Raw genomic sequence first — 14295 nt, forward strand, 5'->3', positions numbered from 1 at the left:
CGCTCCAGCTATATGCCCTATGCCAGCCCCAGGTCCCTCAGAGACCCCAGGAATCTGACACATGGACCCCTACAGGTCTTGGCAGGAGCCCCCCTCTACCTGTGGCCTTCATTGGGGTGGAAAGGAGTAGGTGAGAGGGATAACAGAGCCAAGGTCAATGAACTGAGGATGTCTGGGGTGCACACCACACAGGAGACCCAGGTACTAGGCTAAGGGAGGGAAAGGGATCAGCTTGATTCAGTTCAGGGCTGAACATGGGAACTGTGATAGGAACATGGGAACATGGGAATATGGAGAGGGCTGGCCCATCCAGAACACCACCAATCTGGCTAAAGTCAAGGGCTGTGGTTCAAACAACTGAGCTGGGCCTTACTAGCCCACCAGAACTGGAGCAGAAGGCTAGGCACGTCAACTTTTGGTAAATTTTTTTAAAAATTGAAAACTGTTCACAAAGTAGGAATATTATTTGGGGAATCACTCTTGTGTGAGAAGCATGAAGACACTCCCAGAGGAGTGTGGGGCTGTGACACTGTGCCTAGCTATGAACAGAGTTCTTGGGGGCACACCCCCCCAGGGCTCTAACTCCAAGGCAGGCCCTGACCCTTGATGACCCTCTTATGAACTGTTGGATCTCCAGAACTCTCCTGCAGCTGTGCCCACTGGCCAGCCACATGCTCCCTTTGGCCTCCACCACCAGGAACATAGCCCAGGTGTTGTCACCTCCATATCACCCCTCAGGGGAGCCCGGCACCCCTTAGCCAGTTGCCAAGACTAAGTCAGGGGAACCCTTCCTTGTGCTTCCAAAGGCCTGAATGGGTTTCAATGCTCAGAACTTCCAGATAAGGGTTAGAGAAGAGGGCCAAGGCACCCCTAATCTTAGAGCAAGAAAGACATCAGAGTTCCTGGCCTGGGATCAGGTGCACGTCAGCCAAGGAGGGGATGCCCAAGTTGCAGGTCCGTGTGGCCATGCTGACAGCTCCTGATGCAAGGCTTTCCCTGTGAGATGCTTCCACCAGCAGTGCCCTCTGAGGATTCCTGCTTCTCTGAATTGGTTGGGGATACTCACCATCCCAAAGGGCATGCTGGAATGCACATTTCCCAGTCACTTCCAAAGGAGAACATTCCAGAATAGGCAGGGACATACAACTGGGAGGGGCAAGTACCGTCCTGCCCTATCACAGAATGCCTTCAATTTCTCAGGATTCTCTCCCAGAGAAAAGAAACACCAATACCAATCTCATTCCCATGCTCAGCTGTGGACCACCACCCATCTCAGCTGCATCCAGGGTCCCTGGGGCTGAGGGCGACAGGACTACGAAGGAGATCTCCAGTCCTCCAAGCAAAATAGCACACACACAGCCCAGCTCAGACTTTACTCGTGCTGCCCCCAGTGTGATGAACCTGCCTTGGCTGGGCCTCTGCTGCAGGAAGAGGGGGACCTCAGAGGCAGTGAAATGGCCCCAGGTCTCTGGGGATCTTGGGATCCCTTAGAGCCTCCACAAAGCCCACTGCACCTAGGAGCTGCATGGCCAGCACACACAAGAATGGTTTACTGACCACAAGTGGCTCTCGCCATTGCCCCAGACTGCCAAAGGGTGGGTAAGTGGAGGTGGCCAAGGGACAACACAGGATGCTGAGCCTGACTGTCAGGCATAGGTCAGTCACTATACGGTCACTTCCCGCTGGCTCTCTTCTGCACCACCGCTGGCTCAGATAGTGCCTCTTGCTGAAGCTGCTCAATCAACTCTTCCACGTAGACCTTGAACAGAGGAACAGGGTCCTACAGGGGCAAGACGGTGTCACAGTGAGGCACTCTGGGGAGGGAAGAAATCTAGCTGCTGTTGGCCAAATACCAAAAGGAATCAGGCATGAGAGGACTGGGCCCCTAAGGCTTGGGCACAGGGTCAAGTGAAGCTGCTTGCCACTCCTCAGCCCCCAGTCCAGAGGGTAGTACCCTGTCCATGAGACAGGGACTGCCTTCTCTTGGGGACGTAGGAATCAGGCACCTGCCCCAGTTTCCCTGCCTTGCGGCCCTATGGTCAGAGAGAACAGGGGCAGCCAGCTACTGTGACACAGGTGGGGGTGCGCTGTCTCAGCAGCTACCACAGGCTCCATACCCTCCTGGGGGATAGACATGACAAGACCCTAACTCAATACCAGGAAGACCTTGGAGGATGCTAAGCAGCCAAGTAGACCAGCTCTTGTCTCTCTGAGAGTCTTTCCGTCCCTGAACCTATGAAGCAGGCCAGAGGGAGCAGGAGAATGTCAGGACCTTGAGGGGAAGGAACATGCCATGTGGAACCCACAGGGCTGTGGCTCCAATTGGGTGGCTGTGCACAGAGGCAACTCCTCCCCAAGCCTGGTTCAGTAGCGCCTCATCCAGACTCCCCGCAAGGCAGCACACTTCCCCGCCCTATCTAACAGTGCTTGGCGGCTGTGCCCACCCAAAAAGTCAGGGCAGCTGGTGCTCACACACGCTCACCTTCTCCTCCAGAAGCCTCTGCTTCTCCACAGCCTCGTCCAGTGTCAGACCAACCCACTCGGCCTCCTCTTCCTTGATGATAAACTCCTGGGCAAGCAGACATGGGGCATGTGGTAAGGCTGGGGCAGCCAGCCAGTGGGGCCCATGAGGAACAGGAAGTCCAGGCCCAAGCCCTCACCTTGTACTTGTCATAGATGGCTGCCCTTCTCTCAGGGTCATCTGGGTGCAGCTGGGGGTCCCGTCGGGCAAGCCGTAGCAACATCCCTCGCTTCAGGTCCATCCCAAACTTAGAGCACAGGTCCTCTTTTGGGGTCTAGCAGGAAACTACGCATGGGTCAGGTGCTGCTGGCAGGGCTGAGCCCACCCCACCAGCCAGCCCCACCCAGATCCTCCCAAACAACTGGCAGCCTCCAGGCCAGAACAGGGGAAGAGCCAAGAGCAAGGAAGAAAGTGACTATATTCGCTTGCGCCCTAGTGGGCAACACAGCCGCCCATAGCAACAAATTCTCCTGTGGGCAGCAGGCCCCAACAGGGGCTGCCCAGAAAGGGGCATGGTCCCACTCACATTTCATTGGTGACCCTTCACCTCAGAGACCAGCATTCCTTAGTGGATGCTGATCTACCTTGCCCTCTCTGACTAGCTGTCTGACAACACTTGCCTTCAGGATGTAGAAGTCGAACCCGTAGGCCTCATCGATGAGGTCCAAGGTGCGCATGGTCACGGTCACGGAGAACTTCGTGTCCAGGATCTCACTATAGAGCTCACGCTGAAACAGCTGTGGCTTCCATACCTTCTTCACCCTCTTCGAGAGCTGAGGGAGCAAGAGAGTCCTTGTGAGTGTCCCCGCTTCTCTTGACAGACCTGAGTGAGACCCAAGGTCCCTTCCTGAGATTCAGGATGTGGAGCCAGATGGACCAGGCCCCACCCGTGTATCTATCTGGTTGCCTACCCAGAGGTCGGTTTCTCCATAGCCAGCCTGGTACTCCCAGACCTTGCCCAGGTTGCTGGTGTGTTTCAGACACAACACAAGACACAATAACAACTCCATGGTTTACATTCTACACCAGTGACCAAGAGGCCAAAGGCAAAGGGAGATGCTAGCCTGAGAGGCCTTCCCCAGAGGGCTCAGCAGTCCCTCCAAGTATTCCATCAGAGGCAGCACAGTGTCAGGGACAGACTCAGGAGACCTGCACCCAGATGGGTATCACAGTTTTCCAAAGTGTGATGAGAAGGTGGTGGTGCCAGCCTTATAAGTGTCCCGAGAAGTGACAGAAGCAAACTATGGCAAGTCAAACGGACAGGTGACCACAGACCTCCCTCTCCGACCTCCTCTCAACACACAGGCCTCCTCCTTCATCCTTACACTTGATCTGGGCCATCTGCAGTTTTCGTTCCCCATATGAACCACCCCATTAAGGATACCCTGTTGGTTTCACAAGGAATAGAGCTCCCAAGAACTGTGCCTCTTCACTCCTTAACATACTCCTTTGAAGACACTGTCTCCACCAGACTGTAATCACTCCTGGGGTTGTGATTACACGGATCTCTGGTGCCCAGCACGGAGCCCAGAGCAGCAAAGCCCCGGACAGACCCCCTGAAGCCTGCCCTGCTGACCAACCTTGTCGTTGTTAACGTATCTGTGGCCCAGGATCCAGCCCTCACCGCCCCAGAGCCCCAGCTGGGACTCCGGAGGGTAGTGAACAGGGATGGGCACATCCTCCACGCGTTCCCGCTGCCCGTTTTTGGGGTTGATTTTGAACTTGGCCTCGTGTGGCCTGTAGTGCACGGGAGTGGGCGTCCTCGTTTCCTCCAGGGAGCGCAGGTAGTGCTGGGGCAGGCGGGAGTAGATGCCGTCCCGCAGCCTGAGCTGCTTCCACAGATTGACCGGGAACTTGTGCAGGGGCATCGCGGCGAGCCTGGCGAGAGGCAAGGGAACGCTGTCACGCCGCAGTCCCACTAGCTCCTGACCCCTGACCCCGACCCCCGTGGCAGTCACGACCCAGACCCTTCGTGCTGCCTCAGCCCCCAACCTTGATTGCCCGCACACGCCAACTGCAGACCCCGACTCCTCGCTTACCCGAGACTACCTCCAGGAGCTCCGCGCCTCGCCGGAACCGGAAGTCGCGCTACGGAACTTTGCCCTCACTCGCACCTCACTGGTTGCAAAGCCCGTCCGTTTACCCCATCGTCCCGTCCCCTATTCTGTCTTTAGGGACCGTGGAAAATGCCCTACCAAGACTGCGTCGGCTCTAGGAACCATCGGCAAGTGCGGCCCATTTTCCGCGAGCAGCAGCCGGAGGCGGGGATTGTCATCCAGGGCCCTACCTCCTTTCCTCCAGGAAGGAGCGCAGAAAATAATGTAAAAACTCTTGTCACGAAATATAACTGTAGAATATTAAATCTATCAATCACAACGAAATCAAAACTACATAAAAATATGTCAATGTCTTAAAAATTTTTTACCCCCCCAAAAATCATACAAATGCTTCCCCTTTATAAGCCCAAAGAATGCTACAATGGCCAAGAGCAGGGCGACTAGGAGGGGGGGCGGGAGTAGGGGGCTCTAGGGAAGCCCCAAGGGCCAACTCTGGGCCTCTGCAACTCGGGCTTCTCATGGCCCTGTCCTACACTCCTCATACAGATAGAAGCCCTCTGTGCTGTTGCCTCAGGTAGGGGCAAGGCCCTGCTCATTGCGAGATGAGGGAGAAAGGCTGGGCCAGGTCTCCGGCAGCCCCTCTCCAAACACATGCTTGGGCCAAGGCAAGGTGGCAGCCTTCACCTCCACTCCTGGAAGCAACTCAAGAAGATGCTCTGCAGACAAGAGCCCAGGAACCCAGGGGGTGGGTGGGGACACAGTAGGGGCAAAGTGTTTCCTATGTTGCTGGCACCCCCAGAGCAGCACCCCCAGAACAGCTTGGCAGTGGCAGGTCTTCTCGAGCCTCCAAAGCTGAGAGCCAAAGGGAGAGGAGCAGCAGGGCACAACAGCCAAAAGCCAGCCACCTCTATGCCACTCATGGATGCTGGACCCTACATCCTCCAGTGCCCATCAGCTCTTTGGTAACCATGGTCACCTCTCCCGTCGGCAACTATATCAGCAGAGCACATCCCCATGTCTGAGGGTAAGCTGGCATTCACAGGCACATGGTGTCAGGGAGCCAGGATACAGGGAGGGCAGTGGCAGTGAGGGGCCCATGGGAGGTAGGCTCAGGCATCCTCTGCTTCCCTAGGTCTCACGTCACAGCCTCACAGGGGAACAGGGCAGTAGAGGACTCTTTCTCCATATCTGTAACTGTCCCCAGGCCAGTAGAACACAGAGCCTGCCCCCGAATGGTACCTGTGGTCTCCAGGCAGCCAGGCCCCAAGAGCCACTGCAGAACCCGCTAGGATCTGCAGAGGGATGGAGTCAGCCGGCAGCTGGCAGGCACAAGGGAATTGGGGGGTGCGGTCCTCTCCTCGGGAGGAGGAAGCAAAGGGTGTGCAGGGCAATTTTATTCAGTTGGAAATCCATCTGGGCAGGGGTCCCTCTCCCTTGGTCCTGCCCCTGGCTGGAGAGGTCGTCATCAAAGCTGCAGGTGTCCCCAAGCTGCCCTCATTATGTCACTGTATACAGTTCTTCCCGGTGGTTCTTGCAGATCTGATAATGGCAGGTGAACTTCTGCGAGCAGGCCCAGGGCTCAACATGCTTATCACGTGGTGGCAGCAGGAATGCTGCACTCCCCGCAAGCAGCATGTGCCAGATGCTGTGGGTGTAGTAATAGTTGTCACTGGTCATCATAGAGGTGTATATGGTAATGGCCAAAGCAGCCATGGAGATGCCAGGCAGGAGATAGAAGACCCAGCGTTGCCAAGAAGTGGGGTAGCAGTGGCGCCGGTGCCCACAGCGGTATACCTGGAAAGAACCGTCACATGAGCATTGGTACAGGGGCTGCAGCTGCAGCTCCCAGGGGCCCACCCAGGTCTGGGCAGCAGGACCATGGGGAGGGGCTCAAGGGCACAGAGTCCTGATGGGTCTTCAGGCCCAGACTTTGTCATGAAGACACCCTGAGCCTTATAGGTGCCACTGGAAGCCCTCAACAGATATGTAGGACTCAGACCCAGGACCAGGAACATGGCCAGAATGAGGGGCCAGGCTCTCTCTTCCCAGAGTGGGAGTCTATGGAGAGCCCACACTCTCTTACCCACATGGAGCTCCTTACCCACATGGTGACCATGATCACAAAGGCAAAGAGGCAAGGCCCCATCATATTCCAAGCACCCCTGCGATCCAGCTGTAAGGACATGGCAAACACTAGTGTGCCCAGGAGAAGCAGAACCTGAGTAAGATACAGGGACGACCATAGGGTCACAGGAGCCCCAGGCCAGGGTTGTCTGTGATGGAACAAGATCCAGCAGGAGCAAGCCTGGGCATGCTGGGCATCCTGCTGGCCCCCATTGCCCCTCAGCACCTCTGCCTGCCCCCTTGGAACTGCTGGCACACTTTGTTCTGCTCTGCTGGCAGAGAGGGAAGCACCCCTCCTCTAGTTACTGATCCATCCACAGGTAAATTTCTGAGGTACTACTTAGCCAGGCAAAGCACCGGGGCACACGTCTCCATTGGCTAGGCCCGGCTGCTACAGAAAAGTCTCCAAAGTGTCCTCAACACCAGGGACTTAAGGATCACAGCTGGGGGCTTCTCAGAGAGATCTGACCTAGGATTGGGACTCTAAGCCTCCTCCCTGAAGAGAGCCCTGGAAGAAAGATGGGTTGGTGCGGGAGGGGCATCGCCTAACCCTGACCTCCACCTTCCTTTCCTGGAATCCTCCAAGCAGCAAGCACAGTCCCTTCCAGCTAGCAGAAGCTTCTTCCAGAGAACGACTGGTTATTACAAGATATGGGAGATTTCTAAGGGCAGCAGCCAAACCTCCTTTCAGGTCTCCCTCTCAATATGCCATATGCAAGGGCTTCTGCTCCCCCAGAGCCCAGATCCAGGTGTCAGGAGGTCACTTACATATTTCAGGGCTGCCTTCAGCCGTGCCATGCAGAGGATGGTGACCCAGATGGACACTCCAGAACCCAGGAAGTCACAGTACTGCAGGGTGTCGTAGTTGAGGATACACAGCACCGCCTCCCCCGGCTGGTCACAGGCATGATAGAACTGCGGGGCAGGGTGTTGAGCAGAGGCCCAGACCTCCCTACCATCCCCACGAGAGCAGGTGGGCCTACCGTGGAGAAGAACATGGTGTAGGCATAGACGGAGGCCTCCACCAGGAGGCAGCGGTACACAGAGAGGGTGATGGGAGCCAGGAACAGGAGGTTGCTGAGGGTGAGCAGGAGTGTGGCCATCCTCTGCTGGGCTGTGCTCTGGGCGGTGCTGTTGTCCGTGCAGCTCCACCCACGCCAGCCTGTGGGCCAATGTGATGCCAAAAGAGCTGAGGCTGGACAACTGAGACCAGGCTGTGGGGCACTTCTGAACCTCAGGGTCTACCCCTCACCCAGGGCCCTGCAGAAAAGCTCCTTTCTCACCCAAGAGCAAGCTGAGACAGGTGTGGGCAGGTGTGAGGCATGTGGGTAGGTATAGGCCAATGGGGGCAGGGGCAAACAGCCATGGGGCAGGCATGAGGCAGGTATAGAAGAGATGTGGGACAGGTGCGGGGTAGGTACGGGTAGGTATGGGACAGATGTGTATAGATGTGGAGGTGTGCGCAGAGGTGGTACTCATGTGGGCACATGTGGGATAGGAATGGGACATGTGTAGGCAGGGGAGGCCAAGATCAGGAGGCAGTACCATCTGTGGGGGTGCCTCTCCGTACTTGCATAGGAGATTGGGGATGTGTGACAGGAGTGGGGAGGAAGCATTTGCCCTTGCTCCGTAGGGGTGCTCTCTAGCCTTGGCAAAACTGGGATGGGCTCCCAGAGGAAGTCGCAGGGCCAGGAAGCAAAGGGCAGAAGTGTCCAGAGGCACCTAGGCCTGGCCCTCACCTGCCTTGCAGCTGCAGCCCGCATACAGGTAGCCATGTCTGCGCAGCAGGATGCACTGGCCATAGGGTCCACAGTCGTCCAAGCAGGGCACCAGGTACAAGGTGGTCTCTACAAGAACCTTGGTCTTCTCACACTCCCTGCGAGGAAGGGGCCATAGGAAGCTGGTTGCTGAGGTTTGCTGGCTGGTCCCCACTAGTGCTTTCATCAGGCTCTTAGACACATGAACCCAGAATTTGGGTACCCAAGCTCTGAGCCCTGTAGGACAGCAGCCATGAGCTCTGCAGAAGACAAGGTGCCCCTCCACCCTCATCCCACCCTGTATCCTAGTCTGTAAGGGCTATGTCCTGGACTCATCCCCCTCCTGGGTCCTGGTTCCGAGGGCTACCTAGAGAGGGGCGGCCAACTAGAAAAGGGGACCCCTTCATAACTCCAGGAAGGCAACTGACTCTGTGTCACTCCCAAACTCAGATGTAGGCAGCCCCATCCATGGTCCTGAATGCAGTGATTCAGCCACCTACCCCAGCTGGTATCTCTGGGTGGCGCCCACCCCAGTCCCTAAGTTTACTTACTCAGGACTCTGAGGGCACACAAGCTGCAGGGAGAGGTACCAGTTGTCTGTCTCTGGGTAGGGGATGATGAGTTTGGCCTTGAGAGATGAGGTGCTCAGAGATAGGGAGTAGCCCTGAAAGAAGGCTGTAGGGAAGCAGGAAGGCATGGTGCTCAGGAAGGTCAGAAGTGGCCAGAGGGGCTGGCCAGGGTTGCTTTGCCAGAAGCTGCCTGCCCATACCTGTGGTGCAGTTGAGGGAAGCGTTGAAGCGGAGAAAGGGTGAGGCAGCATTCACGCAGACCATTACCAAGGTGTGGTTGGAAATCATACTCTGGAAGGGGTAGCCGTACAGTGTCAGCCCTAAGTTCCCAGTCTGGTGCTGGGCACTGTTCTCTGTGGCTCCCACTGGCCCAAGGCCCACCCTGGACCCTTTCCCTCCAGACCTGGGAACACCCAGCCTCTGATCCCACCCACAATCTTATTTCCCTGGGCACAGTCCTGATGCCCTGTAAAACAGGTCGCCCTTTCTGTAAATGGTACCTCTATTCTGGCCCAATGCCTGTTGGGGTCACTCTGTTGCCTGAAAGGCCACCCTAACCCAATGTCCATAATAAAAGTGCAGGAAGGCCTGAACATCATCGCTCAGCCTGGGCAGGTCTGAGCCCTGAGCTGAGCTGGCCATGAGGTACTCACAGACAAAGGTACCTTGTTGGCCCACAGGGAGATGGTGAGGGAGCCCCCACTGTCCATGCCTGTGTTGAGGTACAGCCGCATCACCGAAGGCATGCCTGAGTGCACCAGCACTGAGACCCTGTCCACGGGCCTGAAGTGCACAGACATCACATCCATATCTTCCCGCATGACCTGGTAGTTCACAAGGCAGAAAGGGCCACCACCCACCCTGCTGCTCCTGCCCAGGTCCTGGTAGCCAGGGCTTGGGGGCAGCAGACTAGTGGAGGCATTGCAGCTCTGGTTCGGGCTGCTCTGCAGAAGATGCTGGAAGTTCACAATCCATGGCCTGCAGGCTGTCAGGACAAGGGGTTCAGCTAGAGGAAGTGAGAGGGCAGAGCCACCCCTACCTTGCCCTCCCCATGCAGCCCACCTGTGAGAGTAGCTACAGCGCTGAAAGCCACTGACACATGGGGCCCTGCCAGGCTCTTGGCCGTCACTTGCAACCACCGGTCCCAGGGTGGTGAGGGCAGCAGCAGGTGGCACGCCCAGGTGGGGCTGGTACAGGTGAGCACCTTCTGAAAGTTGCTAGGCAGGGTGGCTGAGCCCACAGTGAGGCGCACAGGGCAGCCCAGGCTCCCGTTGGAAGCACAGCCCTGCAACTCCAGCCGCAGCTCCTGGGTGTACTCAGGGACGAAGATTCTGCAACCAAGGGGGATGACCAGGCTTGGGCTCTATGGCTTCTAATAACCTCCCCTTGCTGCTCACACTCAGAGTAGTGGTCCCACTTCCCAGCACAACCCTAAGACCTAGGCCCCGCCTTTCTTGCCCACACAGTGAGGATAGTGGTACCACCCACTCCACCAAACCTGGAGACTAGGCCTCCTCCAAGGCCCCCTACTCACTTGAGGTAGCTGGGATGGGAGAGGAGGGTCTGTGGAAGGGGCACATTGGGTTCCAGGATGGAGACCTCAACCACCCGCATAACCAGCATGTCAGGCTGGAAGATGTAGGCACAGGTGGGAACAAAGCCCTAAGGAGAGAATGAGAGGTGGGGGAGGGAATGCAGAGGCATAGGCAGGGGGCGGGGCAGGACCAGAGACCCCAGGCCCGGCAGCGGGTAAAGGGGCCCGGACCAGAGATGCGGGCTGGACAGGGCTGTAGCAGAATCTAGAGAAGGTCTGCTGTGAGGAGGTGAACAACAGGAACTGGCCATTCCTGCACATTAGTGTCCTACCCCTGCCCATCCCTGGAGGGCAGACCCCTCACCTTCATCTCAATCTTCTGGGATGAGGGGGGCAGGTGAGCAGCCACAAACCAGTCCCCAGGTGCTGGGTGGGAGATGTTGATGGAAGCATTGCTCTGCAGCATCTTGACAAGGAAGGAGGGCTGCACGGAGGTGTTGGCAGGGAAGCTGGTGCCTAATGGGTTGATGACCGGAGGGGCGCCATAGCGGAAGTACCTGAAGTCAGGGATAGCAGGGCAGGCATCAGAGGTGTGCCCTGGGCCGGGCTCCAGCAGGCGGGCGGGTGGGTCGGCACCTACACAGTGATCTCCACATTGCTGCACATGGGACCGCCGCTCCGGGACACTTGCAGCAGCCAGTGCAGCAGCACGGTGTCTGGAGGCACTCGGAAGTGGAAGAGTCTGGCGCTGCCATACCAGCTATAGAAAGACAGCTTCTGCGGGGACTGTGAGAATTGCTCTGACACCAGCCTGATGTCTGCAGGGAAAAGGCACTGTCAGCCAGGCCAGGGGTGCTCTGAGGCACCCACCTTCAGGTAAGGGACAGACAGAGAAATTCAGAGGCCCTTCTGCCCTAGTATGGCTCCAGAGAGAAAGGAGAGGGAAACCAGAGTAGGCAGGTTGAAAGCCCCTAGGATGCCTGGCATTCCAACTTTGACCTTGGCAAAGGTCACTGTCAGCCTCCAGCCCCTGGCATTTGTCTCTGGGAACTGGTCCCACTTAACAGGCAAGGGGGTTCAGGTCTGAAAGCTGGCTGCCTGCCCAGGCCCACGATGACTTGAGACATAGCCACACTGGAGCCTGAGTCTCTCCTCACCCAGAGAGGTGGCAAGCAGAGACCTGGGAGGGAAGGGGACCCCAGGCTGGAAGCCTGGTCAGCTGGGGTGACCAGTGGATAGCTGGCCCCCATGCTCTCATAGGTACGTGCCCATGCAGAGTGGCACAAAGACAAGGCAGGACCCAAGGCAGACAGACTTCCCATGGCCCCACCTCGGGCTCCCCCATACCCCAGTCCCTTCAGTGGTTCTCAGGCCCCTCCTGGAGTGTGCACTGACTGGGGCACAATCTCCATGAGAGCTTGTGTCCAGGTCCCACAGTGTAATCATCTGTGGATGATTGGGTGGGTGAGGGTGCCTACCCAGGACTCTCCCTATTGGGGCTCCCACAGAACAGCATGCCCTGGGTGCTCTCTGCCATCCTGTAGGTAGCTGACTGGCCCTGGGGTCCGGCCACAAGGTGCCTGGGCTGGATGGCAGGAAGCCTGGCCCAGCATCAGCTCAGGCCTCGTGTCCCCTGTGACCTTGGGTGTCCTTTCCCTTCTCTGGGCCCCAGCTTCCTTGTGATTTGACTGAGGTGACTAGCACCTTCCTTTGGGTGCCCCTCCCACCAAAGTTAATGAATATTAAAGTAATTCTAGAAGAAATACATGTGGACACAGCAGTATGCTGCCTTTCTGTCCTCCAAGCTGGGTGTCTCCCTCTGGGAAAGTGGCCAATTCACACTACCCTAGCAGTGTGAGCCAGGTGAACAGGTAAGGGAGCCAGGCGAGCATCTGGCTCTCCTGCCAGCCTCCTGACCCTCCCATGGAGGAACCTTGAGAAAGATAACCCACTAAGAAAGCTCTGAGCTTTGGAGGAGCCCAGCATGGGGGGCTAGGCAGAAGTAGGATCCGTGTAGGATGTACGCCAGGATTTCCAGATATTTGCTGGCCACCAGGTCCCACCCACTAGCCTGTGGCCTGAGTGCTAGGAGGCTAGGAGCCACTGAACTAACACAAACTTTTCTACTGAGGCTGCTGTAGCCCCTAGGATAACATGACAAGGGCCCGAAAACCTAAGTGCTGGTAAGTGAGGCAGGAGAGCCTCTCACCTCTACCTCAGCACCATGGGCCTTAGAGAAGGTCATAAAGCTGGGCCCCCAGTTTCTGGACGGGTGCCTGACAGGGGAAGCCGTCTTGCAGTGTGCAGTCCCCTGACCTGAGATGGGAAAGACCTTGCCCCGCCAACCCTAGAGTACCAGCCTAACAGCACCTGGGATCCAGCTGGTAGCTGTGAAGTTTTATCAGGCACACAAGAGATAAGAGACCTGCTCAAAGTCACCCTAAGACCCAGTGGTTCCCTACTGTCAGGGTCACACACCCCCTCCAGCACCACCCCCTTAGCTCAGTAGGCCTACCTCCCTGCCCAAGATGCCCACATCATTATCTTGGTAAACATACAAGGCCATTAGCAAATTGGTCTGAGCTGGATGTGGAAGTCGCATTTCTAACATCAGGGAGCAAGGGCCTCATACACCCCCACCCTACCCCAAACCCCACTCCAAGGACACAGATTTGGGAGGAGGACAAAGAAAGTCTCTGAGTCTGTTCCGGGAACTTCAGTGAGGACGCCCTGTCTCACACCCTCCAAACTAGGAAGGGCATTTGATGCAAAGACCCTGCCCACCCACAGATCTCAGAAGCCAGGACTACACTTCTGCCTGCCCCTCAGCAGGCCTGGGAGGTAAGGAGCTGTGCCACATTTCCCATCGCCATAATCCCCTAAACAGTGACCCCCTAAACCAGCCCCAAACTTTAGGGTGGAAAAAAAGAGAAAATAAATGTGGCAGTATCTAATGGAACAACTTAATCAGAAGCCATTTCAGAGAAACTACCTTGCACTTCAAGTTCAGAAACCAAAGACACGGTCCTCAAAGAAACCGGAGTTTGGAGGAGCAAGATTTCAGAGGAGGAGGGGCTGGAAGCAGGGAATGGAGGAACACAAGTCCCAGAGTATGTTAGATGAGCTGCCTAACTGCTCATCTGGGCCCTTGCAGCCCTGCCAGCCTGGCCACACGGCCTCCTGGAAGTCCCAGGTCATAGGTATCAGGGGAGCTTACCCAACACCTGGAAGTGTCCCAGCCCCAGAGAGAACCCTGATAGGCAGCACCTACTAGTCTAGACATCTCCTTGGGTCACGATCAGTGGGGACTCTCGAGGAGCAGAAATGCAAAGAGAGAGCAGTAAGTTTCACACCACTGAAGTACCCATTTCCTCAGAACTACCCTGGCCTATCAGGCTCCTCAGGGTCATCTGGGAGTCTCCCCAAAAAGTAAAGCCAGCTGTTGAAAGTGACTGCACTAGGGGTGGTAGTTAGTGTGGGAGGGGTGGAGACATGACAACCTAGGCCCCTATTCCAGGATCTATGCAACTTTCCCTCAAATCTGCCCCTCTCCCAGGCCAGATAGGGTCCTGGGAATCCCACTGCCCAATCTTTCCTTTTTAGTGGGCCTGGCAGCCGGAGCCCTAGCTGAGTCCCCGTGGACTCTTCCACCTCCACGACCTGAACGCGTTAGGAGGACGAGAGAAGGAAAGGCGCGCTCTAAGGGACCCGTCTGGCTGAACCCGGCTCTGGG

At 56.8% G+C, this 14295-nt stretch overlaps 2 protein-coding genes across 6 annotated transcripts; both read right to left on the reverse strand.

Annotated features, from left to right (window-relative positions):
• Positions 1 to 408: 408 nt before the first annotated feature.
• On the reverse strand, positions 409 to 4642 carry MRPL28 (mitochondrial ribosomal protein L28). Of its 2 annotated transcripts, none has more exons than XM_011376748.2 (6): positions 4561 to 4642; positions 4102 to 4399; positions 3142 to 3294; positions 2661 to 2795; positions 2483 to 2569; positions 409 to 1780 (listed from the first exon to the last, which is right to left on the reverse strand). In XM_011376748.2, the coding sequence occupies exons 2-6, from the start codon at positions 4387 to 4389 to the stop codon at positions 1673 to 1675; spliced, it is 771 nt and encodes a 256-aa protein (XP_011375050.1). In that variant the 5' UTR covers positions 4390 to 4399; positions 4561 to 4642; the 3' UTR covers positions 409 to 1672. The 2 variants fall into 2 exon arrangements, with proteins under 2 accessions (XP_011375050.1, XP_011375051.1); XM_011376749.1 differs by having other exon boundaries at positions 4514 to 4566.
• A 1312-nt stretch (positions 4643 to 5954) lies between these two features.
• Positions 5955 to 11895, reverse strand: TMEM8A (transmembrane protein 8A). 4 transcript variants are annotated; one of them, XM_023521462.1, is made up of 12 exons: positions 11203 to 11895; positions 10927 to 11119; positions 10563 to 10690; positions 10091 to 10359; positions 9682 to 10013; positions 9229 to 9319; positions 9011 to 9134; positions 8442 to 8578; positions 7686 to 7864; positions 7471 to 7551; positions 6680 to 6796; positions 5955 to 6372 (listed from the first exon to the last, which is right to left on the reverse strand). In XM_023521462.1, the coding sequence occupies exons 1-12, from the start codon at positions 11226 to 11228 to the stop codon at positions 6076 to 6078; spliced, it is 1974 nt and encodes a 657-aa protein (XP_023377230.1). In that variant the 5' UTR covers positions 11229 to 11895; the 3' UTR covers positions 5955 to 6075. The 4 variants fall into 4 exon arrangements, with proteins under 4 accessions (XP_023377230.1, XP_023377228.1, XP_023377229.1 ...); XM_023521460.1 differs by having other exon boundaries at positions 7471 to 7617; positions 11203 to 11888; XM_023521461.1 differs by having other exon boundaries at positions 7471 to 7617; positions 9694 to 10013; positions 11203 to 11882.
• Between the last annotated feature and the right edge of the window lie 2400 nt (positions 11896 to 14295).

Source organism: Pteropus vampyrus, unplaced genomic scaffold (genome assembly GCF_000151845.1).
Source record: "Pteropus vampyrus isolate Shadow unplaced genomic scaffold, Pvam_2.0 Scaffold303, whole genome shotgun sequence".
In the NCBI taxonomy this organism is placed as follows: Eukaryota; Metazoa; Chordata; class Mammalia; order Chiroptera; family Pteropodidae; genus Pteropus; species Pteropus vampyrus.